This window comes from Urocitellus parryii, chromosome 9 (assembly GCF_045843805.1).
Source record: "Urocitellus parryii isolate mUroPar1 chromosome 9, mUroPar1.hap1, whole genome shotgun sequence".
Taxonomy (NCBI): domain Eukaryota; kingdom Metazoa; phylum Chordata; class Mammalia; order Rodentia; family Sciuridae; genus Urocitellus; species Urocitellus parryii.
The window spans coordinates 17135021-17153733 of NC_135539.1; the positions used below are offsets into that span (position 1 = coordinate 17135021).

The 18713-nt window shown below is 39.2% G+C and overlaps 1 protein-coding gene across 3 annotated transcripts in view; it reads left to right on the forward strand.

Annotated features, from left to right (window-relative positions):
- The first annotated feature begins 202 nt into the window (after positions 1-202).
- The window catches only part of Tnrc6a (trinucleotide repeat containing adaptor 6A), an 87025-nt gene continuing 68514 nt past the window's right edge, over positions 203-18713 (forward strand). For 2 of the 3 annotated variants that reach the window (XM_077802798.1, XM_077802801.1), the window contains exons 1-2: positions 203-354; positions 813-860. In XM_077802798.1, coding sequence (XP_077658924.1) covers positions 350-354; positions 813-860 — 53 coding nt within the window. In that variant the 5' untranslated portion in view covers positions 203-349. The remainder of the gene's footprint in view (positions 355-812; positions 861-18713) is intronic. The other variant, XM_077802800.1, reaches the window with a different exon arrangement.

The window sequence follows — 18713 nt, forward strand, 5'->3', positions numbered from 1 at the left end:
GGCGCCTCGGAGGCTGAGTCCTCCGGGGAGGTCCGGCCCGGATCCACGCGAGGCACCCGGACGGTTGCCAAGGGCCTGTCCCGTCAGCGGGTCTAGTTGCTAGGGCCTCCATCTTGGGGCCGGTGGCCGCGGCGCCCCCGGAAGGGGTTGCCGCGTGGGGCATTCACTTCCGGTCTGGGGCCTGCGGCGGCGGCGGCGGCGGCAGCAGCAGCGGCGGCGGCGGCGGCAGCGGGTCGGTGTAGAAAATGGCGCTGGTGCAGCGGCTCGGGCCTCTCCCCGCGGCGCTGCGGAGGGCTTGAGGCTCGCGAGCCTCATCACCGCGCCCCACTTGCTCGTGCACTTTACACACATGAGGTGAGCGGAGCGGGGACCTCCCTCCGGGCGGGAGGAGCCTCGGGTGCTGCTGCGGGGCCCGCAAGTGCGGGCGGCGGCGGCAGCGGCAGCGGCGGCGCCGGGCGTCCCCGAGATCTCGGGCCTCGCTGGGAGGGCGCGGGCTGTGCCGTGGCGGAGCCCCGGCGGGCGTCCGGGAGAGGCCTGGCAGCGCCGCTGGGCCCGGCTCCGGGGCTGCGCCTCGCCCGCGCCGCCTGACCGCAGTCTGGGCTGCAGCCCCGCAGCTTTGTGAGCCCCCTCCCCCCGCTCCCCTCCCCCCATCCGGCCGGCGCGAGCCTCTGCCGCAGCAGCAGCAGCAGCAGCAGCAGCAGCAGCAGCAGCAGCTCGGTTTTCACGCGCATCTCGGTGTTTGTTTGTGCGTGTGTGTGTGTGTTGTTTTATTTTATTTTTTTGTGTGTATGTGTGTTTGTTTTCTGTTTCAGAGAATTGGAAGCTAAAGCTACCAAAGACGTAGAAAGAAATCTTAGCAGGTAAGATGGGCGAGCTCTCCGTCTCCCGCCCCTCTCCACTCGGCTCTGGCCACTCGGGTTCGTCCTTCCTGGGTTTACAAGTTCCCCCCTGGTCATTTTTCCTTCGCACGCCAGGAGCACAGACATTCGGGAGAAAACGGCCCGAGGGAATATTGGATGGAAGGATTGCGGGGAGATGCGTAATTACGTGTGTGTGAGTGTGTGTGTGTGTGTGTGTGTGTGCGCGCGCGCGTGTGCGCGCGCGCCTTTCTTTAAAAAAAAAAAGCAATTCTTGTAAACTTAGTTAAAAGCATTCTCACCCTTTTAGGATTTAATTAGGGGACTTGTGCATTAATTACTATTGTAAATGGTTGCAGGCATTGTGTGACTCATGATTGAGGCGGCCCTTATGGCGGGCTGTCAAACTGTTTTGGCTTCCCCGTTATTACTTTGTAGCTCAAATTGTTGCCTTTATAAAAAGATACTATGTGTTCGCATTTTTTTTTTCCTCTTCCAACACATTGTAGTCAGGCGGATTCTGTTGCATTGGAAACAGTTTTGCCCTTGAACTTTACCAAGCATAAACTGCGTTTGTTTTCCTTTGACACTACGTTTTGTGTCCACGTTCCGTGTGTGTGCGCTTTTTTTTTCTTTTTCCTTTTAATCAGCTGGTAAAATAATTAAAGATCTGTTCTCAGTCAGTGGTAATCGGTCCTATTGGGCCTGAATGCTTTTGCACTGGTAACATAAAGCATCACCGCAGAGGAAGGTTTTTTCTTTCTTTTTTCTTTTTCTTTTTTTTTTAATGATTGCTTTATGGTCATGTTTGGCTTTATTGAACTGTAATTGCTTCAGCTTCAGGGAATTACACTGTGTTTAACTCTTTTTCTCATCCACATTGTCTTAACGATCTTTTCCTTTCTTATTCACCTTTTTCTTTTGCATCATATTGGGACATTGAGAGAAAATGTGAACAGCTTTCACTTGAACATAGTAAAATAAAATCTCTCAGATCTTGGGTCTTAGTGTGTGCTTTATGCTTGATTATTGTAAATTTTAGGCTTATGTTGGGATTATTTACACTCACAATTATCTGGATGTTTCACCTTATAGAATTACCCTAAATTTCCAGATTTTTGAGGTTTATAAGCATTAATCTGATCAGGTGATGGTTAAAGAATGTTCAGTTAGCAGAGGATGGGCATCATTGGTTTATCCATTAAGAGATTTTGTTACTCAAAATAATAATTTAGAGGAAATTAAGCCAGATGTCACTGATTAAATAATAGTTCTCAAACATTTAAACAAGTTTTGTGGTCAAAAAGTCATTAAATAGTAAGATACAGAATTAAAGAAAACAGGTTGAGTTGGTAAGGTATGATTTCAGCAGCAGAAAGGAGCTTGGGATATGGGTCTATTTCCCCTTCTAATTTTTGTTTTGCAAGGTAACCATATATAGGTCTAGTTCCTATAAGAGTGTCCTCGGACTTAAGTTGAACATTGTACCACAGGTATAATTTTCATATGCTGTTACAATTGGGCAGAACTTGGAGTCTTTGTATTGGCTGTCTATCTGAGTTCGAATTTGAGTTCTGCTACTTGAAATATGACCTTGACTCTTGGCAAGTCACTTGTCCTCTCTGTGGCTAATCTATAAAAATGAGAGGCTTGGGCCAGCCAGTTGTTAAGGTCTGTTAGGCCCCTTGAGTTATATAAAAAGGAGTCAAATGTTGTCCATGCCCACAGGGCATGTATAAACTAGTAGGAAAACTATAATAAGTACATAAATAACTAACACAAGACAGAAGATATAGGGATCAGGAGATACCAGTCCATTCACAGGTTTGAGGATCTTCAGTTGGTCAGAAGGTGTGAAAAGAAAAGACAAGTATCGATGAGATGTTTTAAAGGCAGTGCTTCCAATTCTTAAAAGGTTAAAGATGTTCTGAGGGCTAGGAATGCAGCTCAGTGGTGGTGTGTTTGTCTAGTATGTGCAAGGCCCTGGCTTTAATCCCCAGTATTGAAAAAGAAAAGGGGGGAAAAAAAAGATTGAGTTAAATGTGTTCCAAGTGGGGAGAGATGTTATTAGGTGGCAAATGCTTCCTTTTTCCCCAAACAAGAATACATCTGTCAGGGCTGGGGTTGTGGCTCAGCGGTAGAGCGCTTACCTAGCACGTGTGAGGCCCTGGGTTTGATCCTCAGCGTCACATAAAAATAAATAATTAAGATACTGTGCTCAACTATAAAAACATTAAAAAAAAAAAAAAAAAAAAGAATACATCTGTCTTTACCCCTTAGGGCTGTCCCCAGGAAGTCAGGTTTTTGTATTCACTTAGGGAACGATTATTGGCATCTTCTGTATTTAAAACACTGGACTGGGCATTAGATAGGGGAAGAATGTAAGTTCTAGACTTGTTGAATGCTCACCCTCTGCCTGATGTACTTGTCTAAGGACTTGACATGCATGGATTCATCTCCTTGAAAAGCCCCATGAGGTAGGTGGTAATAGTAATAATCATTATTATTATTTTTATTTATTTGTTTGCTCCTAGGGAATGGATGCAGGGGTGCTTTACCACTGAGTTATGTCCACAGTCTTTTCTATTTTGAGAAAGGGTCTTGTTAAGTTGCTGTGATCTTGCTAAGTTGCTGGTGCCAGCTGACCTCAAACTTGTGATCCTCCTGCTTCAGTCTTCTAAGTCACTGGGATCACAGGGTACACCGCTGTGCCTGGCTTTTATCCCTGTTTTACGGATGAAGAAATTGAGGTTTAAAGAGATTAAATAACTTGCAGGAGGCCAAACCACTAGTGATTGAAGAAATGGTTCTTCACTATGAAAAATTTGAAAATTTCTTTTGTGAAGCAAAACCCATAGATGCATGCAGTATGTTTAGACCAGAGTTTCTCAACCTGGACACTGTTGACCTTGTGGGTCAGATAATTCTTCGTTGTGAGGACTGTTCTGGGTGTAATAGGATGTTCAGCATTTGCTGGTAGTTCTCCCTGCTCAGTGTGTGTGATGCTCAAAGGTGTTCCAGACTTGTTTTTGGCACTGGGAATTGAACAACCAGGGGTGTTAACCACTGAGCCACATTCCCAGCCCTTTTTAAAATATTTTATTTAGAAACAGAATCTCATTGAGTTGCTTAGGGCCTTGCTGAGATATTGAGGCTGGTTTTGAATTTGTAATTCTCCTGCCTCAGCCTCCCAAGCCACTGGGATCACAAGTGTGTGCCGCTGTGCTCACCTGTTTCTAGACATTTATAAAGGTCCATGGGGTTGGGAGGTGGGCTGAAATCAAGCCTGATTGTGAATCACTGTTGTATAACTTTGTTCGGATTTTTGACATGGCAAGTCCAAACCTTTAATTATTGACTTCATTTAAACGTCTTTAATACCCAGGAACCCAAACCCTGTTATGTGAAGCTCCAGTTTGGAAACTGGTTTCTGAATGTCAAAGATATGTCACTCTTTCCTGTTCCCCTGCTAAGCAGTAAATCTTTCTCAAGACAGTATGCCAGGTATCTGATGTCAGTTAAACAAAATTAGCACAAGGGATTAATTGAATTTACTAGCTAGGTAAATTGTCTTTTAAAATTCACTGTCAGTAATTAAAATTGTCATATGTCAGCATCCTGTGCACTCAGAAGAGGGAGCTGTAATTTCTAGATGAAGATGATCACCCTTAGAGTGGACCTTAAAATAATAGAATCAATTTTGAAAAGAGAACGGGGTATAGTAAGAACAACACAGAAGTAAAAGGCACAAAATCCAGTAAATACAAAGGAATCTGATGAAGCAGAAAATAGTAGTTCAGTTGGATTTTTGGATAAGACATTCATAGCAAACTGGTTGAGATGTGGGGTTCTTGAATTCAGGTTGAGAAATTTGTTATGAATTTTCATGTATAGGGAGGCATTGCATGCTTTTTGGCAAAGTACTAATATGATAGAAAACTCTAGGCTGGGATTGGAGATCCAGGTATTTATGGGAGATAATTAGTGATCTAGGCAAGGAGTGATGAAGACTGGGATTAAGGTGATAGAAAAGAGGTGGATCCACATGAGTGGGATCCTAATTAGAATGAGATATTTCGAGTTTGTATAAGCATATCAAAATGGATTCTACTGTCCTATAACTGAAAAGAACAAGTAAGAATCAAAAAGAAAAGAGGTGAAAGAGTATGAGATTCCGAGGAGGTTGAACCTGGGATTTGGCAGCTGATTAGGTATGCGAAGAGTCAAATAGGGGTCTGCATCTTGGTAAAGGGAGATTGACCCAACCTTTAGAAAGAGTAAAGCCAAAGCAGAAATAGGAGTCTATCTGGGGAGAGAAGATGGGTTAAATTTTGCCCTTGTGAAAACAATCAGCAGCAAAAACATCTCTGCTAGTGCAGCTCAACTAGGCTAAGTTTTAAAAGTATTTTTGGAGGCCAAAGTCATAGAATATTTAGAGCTTGACCATGACCTGTGACAGATCAGCTGGTGTTCTGACTTATTTATTTTTCAGATGAGAAGGCTGCGGTGGAGAAATTTACCTAAGGTTATTGTAGTCTCTTAAAAAGTGACAGGTGGTAGGACTGGAGTTGTGGCTCAGTGGTAGAGCACTTGCCTAGCATGTGTGAGGCCGTGGGTTCGATTCTCAGCACCACATATAAATAAATGAATAAAATAAAGATCCATCAACATCTAAAAAAAAATATTTAAAAAAAAGTGACAGAGGTGGAATTCAAACAGGCCTTTTCACTCTGAACTCTAGTTTTCCCACCATGCAGCATTTTAATTGCATAATAGATAACTTTGTTTTTTTCTTTCTGAAAAGGTAACAATATATTTTATGCCCATTCTAGTGATGTATTTACTATAATATAGAGTATATTGTCTAAAGTAGGTGCTGACGTGCTTCACGTTGTACTGATCCCCCCCCCCCCCCGTAAATCAACTATTAAATGCTGCTGTATAGCAGACATTCTTTATACCCTATAATGTAGCATCTAAACTGGGACACTTGTGTGGGGCACTTATGACTGGGACAAATGCTATATCAGAAGACACTTGAGACAGAAGAGTAAACCAGGGCATTAGCTCTCTCTAGCCAAGGTGGATCCTCTTCTTGGAATCCATCTACCTTTATTTGGGAGACAATTCATCTTCTGATTTTAAGTTTTTCTGGTGCTTTGCTGTGATCTGGTTTGCAGGCTAGCAAATCCTTATTTTTTTAATTTTTTTATTTTTTTTTGTTTTTTTAACAGTATTTTTTTTAAATTTTTTTTTTTATTGCTTGTTCAAAACCTTACAAAGCTCTTGACATATCATATTTCAAACATTAGTTTCAAGTGAGTTATGAACTCCCACTTTTACCCCAAATACAGATTGCAGAATCACATCGGTTACACATTCACATTTTTACATAATGCCATACGAGTGACTGTTGTATTCTGCTACCTTTCCTATCCTCTACTATCCCCCTCCCCCCATCTTCTCTTTCTATCCCATCTACTGTAATTCATTTCTCTCCTTATTTTCTTCCAATTCCCCTCACAACCTCTTTTATATAGTTTTTTATAACAAATCCTTATTTTTTAAGCAAATTCATTTTGATAGGTTTTTCTCTAGTTTAATTTGGCAACTCTGGTAAATCAGTAGATAGAGTAAATGAGTCATAAACTGTATGCTTAATTAAAAAAATGTAACAATCCTCTGGAAAATTTGAACATAAACATAAAAAGTATCATTTTTATGATCTCTTGAATTTGGTGTATGTATTCTGTTAAATCTGGTTTATAATAAATCTCAAGATGAAGAAAAAGTTCCTCTCCTGTTTTAAGGGTTTTTGTTGTTGTTGTTGTTGTTGTTTAATCATTCTAACATTAAGTAGTGCATTGAAAATTGGTCTCTCTTTAGCTAGGTTTCTTGATTACTAATATTTTGCTACATTTGTGTTTTCCATGACATTTCACCCCCAAATATGGCACCATGGCATCTGCATATGACAATCAAAGGATCTCACTTGGCAAGTTCAGCTTTGCATACTGTTTGATCCATATCTAAAGTTTCTCAGTTGTCCTAATAATGTTTTTTCTTTTCCTCAATTCCTGAACCCAGTGTTGCATTAATTGTCTTGTCTCAGAAGTTTTTTTTTTTTTTTTTTTTTTTAAGAGAGAGTGAGAGAGGAGAGAGAGAGAGAGAGAATTTTTTTTAATATTTATTTTTTAGTTCTCGGCGGACACAACATCTTTGTTGATATGTGGTGCTGAGGATTGAACCTGAGCCGCACGCATGCCAGGCGAGCACGCTACCGCTTGAGCCACATCCCCAGCCCATCAGAAGTTTCCTTGTATCAGGAACAGTTCCTGAATCCTTTTCTGCCCCTTTCATGATGGTGCCATTTCTGTGACTAGTTGTTTCTGCAACTTGGATTTATCTGAGTTTCTGTATGATTAGATTCATATTTTTTGAAAGAAATATCCCAGAGGTGATGATGTGTGTGTTCTCAGTATACCACATTAGACACTGTCCTTGACCATTTTTAAGTAAATTAACCAGATGATTATATAGTATTTATGCTTTCACACTGGATGTTTTCTTTCATTTTAGGAAATGCCAAACAACTAAACTGAGATCATTATAAACATTTGAAGTCACAGTAATTATGTCTTCATATTTAAATCAATTACTACTTGTACTAATTGCTGCTTTTTTGAAGGTTTATTTGAATAGCTCCCTTACTGTTGGACATAAAAGTTGCTGGTTTTTAGCATTGTTCAGTGATGAACTGATAATCCTCTAAGATAAAAAATGAAATACAGGAGTTGGGCATATAAAACACACACACACACACACACACACACACACACACACACACACATTTGGGAGGTTGAACCCAGGGGCATTGTGCCACTTATCAACATTCCCATCCCTTTTCATTTTTTATTTTTGAGATGGTACTTACCGCTAAGTTGCCAAGGCTGGCCTTGAACTTGTAATCCTCTTGCTGCAGCCTCCCAAATATCTGAGATTACAGGCCTGTGCCACCATGACAGGTGTAATATGCATTCTTAATTAAAAGAAAGCCCCATTTAGGTTAGAATGGCACTGTGCCCACAGAATGAGGTTCATCCTGGGTTCTGCAGAAAAATTAGTTTGAAAAAGTGTGTGCTTAAAAAAAGCATAATACAAAACAAACCAGATGTGATTCTTAGCATTTGTCAAATTTCAAAGAGTCATCGCTTTTTAAAGATTAAGAAGCATTGCATTGTAGGGAATCTGTCAGAGGACCTGAAATGAGATTCAAAAGAGAAAAAGTAGTATTCAGCTAAGGCATAATTTTAATTTTAAAAAACATAAATATAGTTTAAATTTCTTATTTAAGATGTTGTATTTTAAAAATGATTTTCATTCTCTGTGTGTGTTTGAGTTGGCTGCTAAGCAGAATCTTAGCATTTCCACTCTTGTAACTGAGAAACGTTTTGAATTTTCAGCAGTAGTATGTTATGTGACGATGACTCAGCTGACTTCCCATTTTAAATGGAATGTTCAAAACAGATTGAAACCTGGTTGAGGAATTTTATACTTTGAACCTCACAAGATATTTTCTGCAAACAATGATTGATTGGATTCTGTATAATAACAAACAAGACTGAGCTTACTTTTTCCTGTTCTTCCTAGTGGTTTTTAGTCAGCAAGCATTTTTTGAGCAGTCTGCTGCAATGATATTGAATGTTTTTATAGTTACGACATCTGTGTCTTGTTGACTTGGGTCCAGTCTTTCTCCTGTTCTTTTGAAGTATACTCCCAAAACACGTGTATGAACCAACAGAAGGAAATGGTTCTGTGTCGTGCTTAAATATGCACTGATTTTAAATGTACTTGGCTTCACTTTTTAAAATTGACTGTATAGAGGATGTCAGAAGAATACAGTCTATTTGTAAATCCTTAGGCAATGTGAGGCATATAAATGTACATTTTAAAAGTGTAAAGATGGAAAGGGGCATAAAACGTGCATTCCCTACACTGCTGAAGGTTAGTCATCTTTAAGCCACAATTTTGAGCTTGTCAATCACTATTTCCTAGAAACCTTTGCTGGTTCTCCAGTGACTCAGGAATTTAAGCTCAGACTCCTGCACTTCAGATTTCAGCTTATCTGGTTAGTGCTGTCCTTCCGCTTCTCACCCTGACTCCATACGCCACCACCTCTGAACATTCCATTCACTTTCCAGGTTTTTAATAGCAGCTTTATTGAGGTAAAATTCACATATCATAAAACTCACTCTTTTAAAAAGTATACAAAGTGTGTGACTCGTTGGTTTCTAATATATTCACAGAATTGTGTGTTCATCACTGTCTGATTTCAGAACATTTTCATCCTGCTCCCTACAACCTCATACCTGATAGCAATCACTCGTTTGACCCTCCTTCCAAGCCCCACCACTGATCTACTTTCTGACTGTGGATTTGCCTCTTCCAGGTATTTCATATAAATGGAATCATGCATTATGATTCTTGGTATCTTTTTGTGTCTGGCCTAATATATTTAGCATAGTGTTTTCGAGGTTTTCCATTTTGTAGCATATATCAGTACTTCATTTCTTTTTATAACCCATTGTGTGGTTATACTATATTTCCTTTCTTTTTATTTCTTTGTGGTGCTGGAAATCAAATCCAGGACCTCAGAATGCCAAACTAGTACCCTGCTACTGAGCTGCATCCTCAGCCCCACATACCATATTTTATACCCATTTATCTTTTGGTGGGCATTTGTTTTCAATTTTTTTTTCCACTTTGTTGTTTTCACTTTGGGGATATCAGGAGTAATGCTACCATTAACATTTGTGTACAAGTGTTTGTGTGGACATGTTTCCAGTTCTGTTTGGTGTGTGCCTAGGGTTGCTGGATTACGAGGAAACTCTTTGAGGAACTGCAGGCGTCTTCCAAAGCATCCATGCTACTTCATATTTCTGCCAGCAATATGAGAGGGTTCCTGTTCTCCACATCTTTGCCAACACTTGTTATTGCCCTTTTTGGTTATAGCCATCCTACTGGATATAACTGGTTATTTCAATTGTGGTTTTGATTTGCGTTTCCCTTTGACTAATGATGTTGAGCATCTTTTCATGTTCTTATTTGTCATTTGTGTATCTGATTTGGAGAAATGTGTATGAGTATACTTTGCTCGTTTTAAAATTGGGTTATATTTTTTATTATTGAATTGTAAGAATTCTTAATACAGTTTGAAAACAAGTATCACATGAGATATATGATTTACTTGTATATTTTTCCCCCATTTGTATGTTCTCTTCACTTTCTGGATGAGCTGGTATTATCTCTTTGGTTGCTTGTGCCTCTGGTACTCATTCTGAGATTACTTTTTAAGTCTTCTAATACTTTTTTTAATTTTAGCTCTCACATTTATGCTTGTTATCCAATTTTAGTTAATTTTTGTATATGATGTAAGGACTCCAATCTCATTCTTTTCTTTTGACTGCAGACACTATTTGTTGAAAAGACTTTATTTTGGCACTTGTGCTGAACATGTATTCATCATATGTAATGAAGTGTCTCTGGATTCTCTGATCCATTTGTTCTGTACATCCATTCATCAGTATACCTGCTTCATGTTGTCTTGATTACTCTATCTCCTGTGGTAGTTGGATATAAGGAGTGTATGGTCTGTTTTGTTCCTTTTAGGGTTGCATTGGCTGTTCTTCTTGCATTTCTGTATGAATTTTAGGGTGAGTTAGACCCCCAGCCCATGTCATCTCTGACTGGAGATAGGTTTACATTGTCCTTGATGTTTATGTCCTTTATGTTTGCTTGTGCAGGTACACACATGCTCTGTCTCTGTCTCTCCCCTTAGGTTTCTTTCTTTCTTTTTTTTTTTTTTTTAAGAACTTCTGGCACGGGCTAGGGATGTAGCTCAAGCGGTAGCGCGCTCGCCTGGCATGTGTGCGGCCCGGGTTCGATCCTCAGCACCACATACAAACAAAAATGTCATGTCCGCCAAAAACTGAAAAATAAATATTCTCTCTCTCTATAAAAAAGAACTTCTGGCACAATGTGGAATAGCAGGTGAGAAGATACTACATCGTTATAAAATTGAGTTTCTAACCTAAAAAGCATTCAGTCTTTACCAATAAGTGTGATATAAGCTATAAGTTTTAAAAAAATTTTTTAGTTGTAGATGGACACAATACATTTATTTTTTATTGTTTTATTTTTATGTGGTGCTGCTGATCGAACCCAGTGCCTTCCACATGCGAGGTGATCACTCTACCACTGAGCCACAACCCTAGTTCTGTAGATGGGAGTTTGTCAGGTTAAGGAAGTTTTCTGTTCTAAGTTTGGTGTTTTGTTTTATTTTTTGTGAAAGAGCGCTAGATTTTGTCATGCTTTTTTTTTGTCTATTGAGATATTCTATTAGCATGTATTGTGTTGATTGTCACATGATAAACCAACCTTGCATTCTTGGGATAACCACATTTTGTGTGATCCTATATATTGCTGGATTTGATTTGTTAGGCTTGTGAGGATTTTTGTGTTCATGTTCATAAGGATTATTAATCTATATTTTTCTCTTTCTGCAATATCCTTGCCTGCTTTTATTTAGTACGTGGTGCCTGGCCTGCTCTTGGTTTGGGATCTGGGGGCTTTGAGTATTAGTTGACACCTGCCTCCTCTCATTGTGCTAATACTGTGTTCATGGGCTCAGTCCCACGTGTTCCCTCCTGTTGTTGCAGCACCTAATCTCCCACACCCACCGTTTAGTATGATCTTATCTCCATTGACTAATTTTCACAAACAACCCTTTGAGGGAGGTATAATTTTAAATCTTTCATAAGTTTATCTTTGAGAGAAATTAAACAAGTTGTTCTAAGGTTGCACAAGTAGATGGCAGAGTTGAGATTTAAGTTTACTTTTCTTTGACATTGAACCTGGAAATGCTTTTCTGCACAGAACTGCTTTTCTAGATAGACTGGAATCAAACTGGTCCTTAAAGAAGTAGCGAGTGAGTAGGTGTAAGAGTGAAAAGAGTGCAGTTTTGGTGTTAGTAAAGGCAAGGAAGCCACAATTGTCATCTGATTCAGAGTGCCCAGTGCCAGGGGTACAAATCAGATAGAAGAACTGGTTTTTGTTCCCAGACCAGTAATTAGTCATATTTGGAAGCGTGAGATTAACATCTAAAATAATTAGAAAATTGAGTGTTGTTTAATTAGAGGTCAAGGGTAAGGTTTGTCTGGGTTGGAAAGAAATGTAAAGGAACTAGTAATTAAACCTGAAAAGAGAGGTGGGCAGATTTTACAAACTGGGATTTGAGTCAGCCTTACCTTAGCCTTGTACCATCTGGACAAGTCACTTAGACATTCTGGTTCTTAGTTTTTTTAACTGTCAAATAGGAATATTAATTCTGAGTTTCAGGGTTGAGGGTTCAAAATGAATAATATCTCAGACACTGTACAGTGCTTCTGTCCTAATGTCAGGGTATCGATTATTTTCTCTGTTTCTAATCTCAAAAGTTTTTTTCATTTTGAACTTTTTGTTTTGAAATAATTTCAGATGTAGAAAAGAACTACAGTAGTAGAGCAAAAAATTCCTAAATATCCATCACCCTTATTCCTCAGATGTTAACTTTTAATTGTTTGCTTTATCAGTACCCCCCCACACTTACATGCCCACTCACACCCATATGCATGCATACACACATACTGTTTTTACCATTTGAGATTAGTTTACAGACATGGCACCCTCTTACCCCTAAAAAACATGAGTTGGTATTTCCTAAAGTCAAAGGCATTTTTCTTAATTATAATAGCATTCTTAAAGTTGGGAAAATAACATTGGCACAATTTATAGCTGATCTGTAAACGTTAAATTCTGTTAGTTGTCTCATTAATGATCTTTTAATGATTTATAAATTTTTTTTTTAGTTGTAGATAGACCCAATACCTGTATTTTATTTATTTTTATGTGGTGCTGAGGATTGAACCCAGGGCCTCACGCCTGCTAGGCAAGTGCTCTTTGTAGAATCTTTGTAGAAAAACATTTTGTTAAATTTTATTGTTCAAATTCTAGGGTTAGTGGGAGCCTTTTAAGCTCACCTCCTGCAAGATCCAGACAAGGTGTTCTTTGCATCTTCATTGCTACCTTTTGTCTATTTCCCCACTGTTCATTCTTTTTTTTTTTTTTTAAACTGGGAATTTAACCCAAGGGTGCTTTACCACTGAGCTCATCCCCAGGCCTTTTTATTTTTTATTTTGTGACAAGGTTTCACCACACTGCTAAGGGCCTTGCTAAGTTGCTAAGGCCAGCCTTGAACTTGTGATCCTTCTGCCTCAGCCTCCCGAGTCACTGGTATTATAGGTGTGCGGCACCATACCTGGCCCCTTCCTTCAGAAGAAGATACTCCAACTTGTCACTACCACTTTCACTTGTGCCTCTGAAACTAAGCATTCTGAAAATAGCATTGATGGAGCTGGCGGTGCAGCTTAGTGGTAGAGATCTTGCCTAGCATGTGCAAGGCCTTGGGTTCAATTACACACATGGTATATATAATGTATGTAATTTAATGAAAATAGCATTGCTACTACCCTGTGTGTTATTCCTCTTTCCTCTCCATACTCTTAATATAAATGTTTTTATTAGTTTGTTTGTACACACTTCTAGAATTTAATTTTTATACTACTAGAGAGTCGCATGTGGGTGTATGTTCATATTATCTATCCCCAGCCTAAAAGATAGCACACTGAACTTTAGCTTTCAGTTAACTTCATGCCTTCTCAGTCATTGCATATCAGGATGTAAACAAAGAGCTTTGTTGGTTTTGCAACTGTTAGTATTCCGTTTTATCATTTAGCTACTTCTGAATTTGCAGATATTTAACTACCTGTGGTTACAGATTCTAGCACAACTCCTCCATTGTTTGATTCTTTGATTCCTTTGTTTCTTAACTCCTTTTCTCTCCCAGATATGTACTAATGTTCTTCATTTTGAAAGCAATCTGTATAACTTTGTTTTATTCTGTTCTCTTCATTTTACTGGGAGAGTTTTTGAAAAAACTGACCCAACCCCCTGGGACTTCAAACCCCTACCTGTTTTTGCTGGAGTTGGATTTCCATCTCTATGGTCTGGTGAAGTTTACCATTGGCTTCCTTTTTTTGTATGCTGGACTGACTTTGGTCATTAATTTTCATAGAAGGACCAAAAGGAGAAAAAAATGAAAGGATAGTAATTACTATCCTTTCAGCAGGAGAAAATAGAATAAGGTAGGATCTGTAAGGGAAGAAGTAGAGCAAAGTATTTTTTGGCAGGAGAATGTGAAGTGTGCTGCTGTAACTTGCTTGTAGCATGCAGGTGACTTCTCCGTGAGGATGGACTAGCTTATGGTGAATTTTGACTGATGAACTTGTTGGGCCTCAGGAACCTTGCTTCCAGTTTTCTCTTTCTTAAAGTGAAATAGAGCCATTTAATTCAAAATCTAGAGTTGTCATTAACCTTACTCTCTCTTGTCAATCTTATTAATACTGATAATGATTCCAATTTGTTAGGGTTATCTTGGATTTATTCTTTGCTTTTCCACTGCCATAATTGTGGTTCACTCAGATTTCTACATCTGACTTCTCACCTTTATAGCCAGTTTATTGCCTATTCTTACTCAATACCTTTCCTCCCTTTGCTGTTTCAGTCAGTCTTAGTCCCAGAAATTGTCTGTTGGCTCCTTGCTGTGCTGGGTTTGCCTGAGGAGGCCCACCTGCTCCTGAGTCTTACAAGTTCTGTCTCTTCAGTGTGAAGGAAGACTTCCAGGACTCGCATGCTGTTGTGCTCGTGGCTGCCACTTAGTACCATGAAGGATACTAAGGGCAAAGCCCCAGGTGTAAGCTTCCCAGAGTCCTCTTCCCATAGAGTCTCGGAGGGCATGCTTCATTTTCCCAGCATCAAATTGTAACATTGTGAGTACAGTGTTTTCCTGGGAGCTGTTAGAGATTCAAGTCCAATGTTTCCCTTGCAGGCTGGTCCTGGACCAAAATTCCATGCTAGCAAAGAGAGTTTATGCTTAGCATAAACCATGGTGTTTGTTAATAGCTTACCTTAGGGGATGGTATGAATCCAGAAATTCCACTTCCCTCACACCCACCGAGGGCTAAGCTTGCTGTTTCCAAAGACCACGTTCTCAGATGAGCTGACTCAAGTCTGCCCTCCTGCCTGATTTGTTTAACCTTTTCCTATAGATTGGCTTTTAGACTAATATTTTGCAGTGTCCACCTTTGTATCATTCCCTTTCCAAAAGCTTAGATTGACAGCGGATCATAAAATAGGTGACATTTACAAATTCATTATGAATAGATGCTTTGAAATTGCTTATCAGAGAGTTAGCACTACCATCCCCTCAGAAGGGATTATTTTAATGATATCCACTCTAGAAACATGGAAGAAACTAGCCATCAAGCATTTGGAAGTGCAAGAGTAGAGGACAGTCCTGGCTATGAGGTGTATCATGCTGCCATAGGAAGCCTTTGCCATACCCATCCTCTTCCTGCCTCCCAGGACTCTGGTTCTCACACACGTCTACTTCAAATCTCTCATTCCCCCATTGGCCCATCTTGTTGTCTTTAGTCATTGGTGTGGAGGGGTGTGTGTGTGTGTGTGTGTGTGTTTTCTTTGTTTTGTATGGAAAATGGTCAAGTACACAGAAAAATAGAACAGACTGAGGAATATACATGAACCCATTAACCAGTTTCAGCAATTGCCAACATTCTGACAATCTTTTTTTTTTTTTAAAGAGAGAGTGAGAGAGGAGAGAGAGAGAGAATTTTTAATATTTATTTTTTAGTTCTCGGCGGACACAACATCTTTGTTGGTATGTGGTGCTGAGGATCAAACCCGGGCTGCACGCATGCCAGGCGAGCGCGCTACCGCTTGAGCCACATCCCCAGCCACATTCTGACAATCTTGTTTCATTGTTTTCTTTTCCTGTGAGGTACAGAGGGGCCTAGAGTAGTGAAAGCAAACCCTAAACTTCTGATACTTAAAAAAATTTTTTTTGGTACTAAATTACAAAAGTAATGCATGCTTATCATTAACAGAAATCAGAAATATACTTTGTAAAAAAAGTTTCTGAATTTTCTTCAGATTGAGGTGACCCTGATTTCTAAAATCAGTTAGGTATTTTCTAAATCAGTAGGGTATTTTCCCATGTCTTTGGGTTTGTACAAGTTATATGAACATATGTAGACATACAGTTTTCTTTTTTTTTTGAGAGAGAGACAGAGAGATATTAATATTTATTTTTTAGTTTTTGGCGGACACAACATCTTTGTTTGTATGTGGTGCTGAGGATCGAACCCGGGCTGCACGCATGCCAGGCGAGCGCGCTACCGCTTGAGCCACATCCCTAGCCCCGACATACAGTTTTCTTAAAGCAATATGAAATAGTACCATTCCGATTCCTGTGCCTTTTTTTTTCCTTTAACATGTTAGAGACATTCTTTCAGATCAATAAACAGATCTAGCTCCTTTTTAATATGTTTTGCTGTACCATAGCCATTTCTTTATTGATGAATATTCACATTTTCTGCTTTCAGGCCTTTAGAACCTTATTGTGAACTTTCGTATACATTTGGCCTGTGTACCATACTACAGAAAGACACTGTCAAGGGGGGCTGGATAGAATATAACTTGTTAAGACCACACTGCTGCCATCATGCTTCCCCAAAGATTTTAGTAGTTCTTATTCCCACCAATAATATAAGAATTCTCTTCATTCTTGTCAGAACTTTTACCTTGAACATTTTTTGCCAGTACTTTTTCATTATTGAAAAATAAAATTTAGCAGTTTATTTAAAAATATTGAATTGGGTTTATACTTCCAAATTCAAGCTCTGTTCAACTTTAGAAAATTTATTGACACATTCATTATGTCCACTGATCAAAAGTGAAAGGCCATATAAACATTTCAGTAGATACAGAAAAGATTTAGCAAATATATCATGTACTGGTGACACCTAGAAACAGGAGAATAGCCTTTTAGTGCTTTTGGGTTTTTTTGTTGTTGTTATTTATTGTGTGTGGGGGGATGGGTTTTTTTTTTGTTGTTGTTGTTTTGGTTTTTGTTTTTTTTTTTTGCAGTGCTGGGGATAGAACACAGGGCCTCATGCATGCTACGGAGGCACTCTACCATTAAGCTACATTCCCAGTCTTTTTTATTTTGTGACTGGGCAGGTTGCCCATGGTTGACTTTGAACTTGGGGTCCTTCTGCCTCAGCTTCCCAAGTAGCTGGACTCACAGGTATGCACCACTATGTTCAACCAGTTCTTTTGTTTTTAAAAACTAGCATTCACTCATTTAATACTTTTTGTAAAAAAATTTTTTAGTTGATTTTTTTTTTAGTTGTTATTCTGTTTATTTATATGTGGTGCTGAGAATCGAACCCAGTGCCTCATGCATGGTAGGCAAGCTCTGTACCACTGAGTGACAATCCCAGCCCTCATTTAGTACTTTTTAAAACTAAAAATACTTAACATTTCAAGAACAGAAATTTTTGCTAATTCTCCTGGCCTTCTAGTTACCTTCCTGCCCCACCCCGCTTTTAAACTATGGAAAACCTCAAATGTGGGACTTTACTACATTAGTAGAGGCCTCATTTCTTCAGATCACCCTCCCACAGGCATTCATAGATAAAATACTGTAGTTGCTTTCTTAATGATCACCAATGCCTGGGCCTCTCTTGTTAAAACCAGTGGCAATTAGTCTCTCTTCCTTGGTACATTTGCTGTTCTTGTTCCTAATTATGTACCCATGGTTTGTGGAATGCTAATACTTTGTTTTCTGCAGTGTATTTTGTTGAAAGAGTTCCTGTGAAAGTTGTAGGGAAATTAGAAGGCATTCTGTCTGTGGGAAAATTATGTCATAAATAAGATTTATTACAACCTATCAAAATGACAAAATGATGACCTTTCCCTGTGATGTGTGTGTGCACATGCAGGCACTTCTGGAGATAAAATCAGGGCCTCCTGCATACTGGGCAACCACTCTATCACTGAGCCAAACTCCCACCTCTGTGTTGTAACTCCTGAAAAAGAGATCTAGTAAGGCTGTGCTTTACTTGGGGTTAGGGAGATAGCAGAATAGTAGAAAGACAACCGAGACTTAGAAAACAGAGATGAGTCCTGACTCCACCCTGTATTAGCATATGACTTTGAACAAGTCACTTTTCTGTGCTTTCGTTTCTTCGTCTATAAAAGGGAGATTTTTTTTAACCTATCATAAAAAATGAGTAGCTAAATTAGAAAACATTAAAAAGGTCCTGTATAGTCACTGTAACATTTTAATCACTCAGGTTTGTTTTCATTCCTAGGTTCCTAGGACCAGTGAGTGGGAATTACAGGGAAGTAGATTTTGGATTAATGAAGAGAGAATTTTCTAAAATTGGCCTGCGTAATTGTTGAACAGGGTGCAGTCAATACAGATAAAACTGTCATTGCTTGTTGAGGAAATTCATTCCTAGACCTACAAATAAATGATTTTTATTGATCACTGGAAGATGAATTCAAAAATTGATGCATGCTTTACAACGACAACAGTTGAAGAATTATGTGGAGAATACCACCTTAATCTTAATATGTGTATTTTACCTAATTTAAATATTGTATCCCCCATTCTATGTATTAAAATTAACTTCAAGATATAGTTTATGTACAGCAAAGTTCACACATTTTTATTGTATAGGTGATTGACTTGAAAGATGTATACCCTCATGTAACTGCATTCCTAAAATCCAGTAAAGTTAGCAAACATTTCCTTCTTCCTAGAAAGTTCCCTCAGAGGGGTGGATTCTTATAGCTACCTCAAAGGCTTTGTACATGTGGTACAAGGTGTAAGTA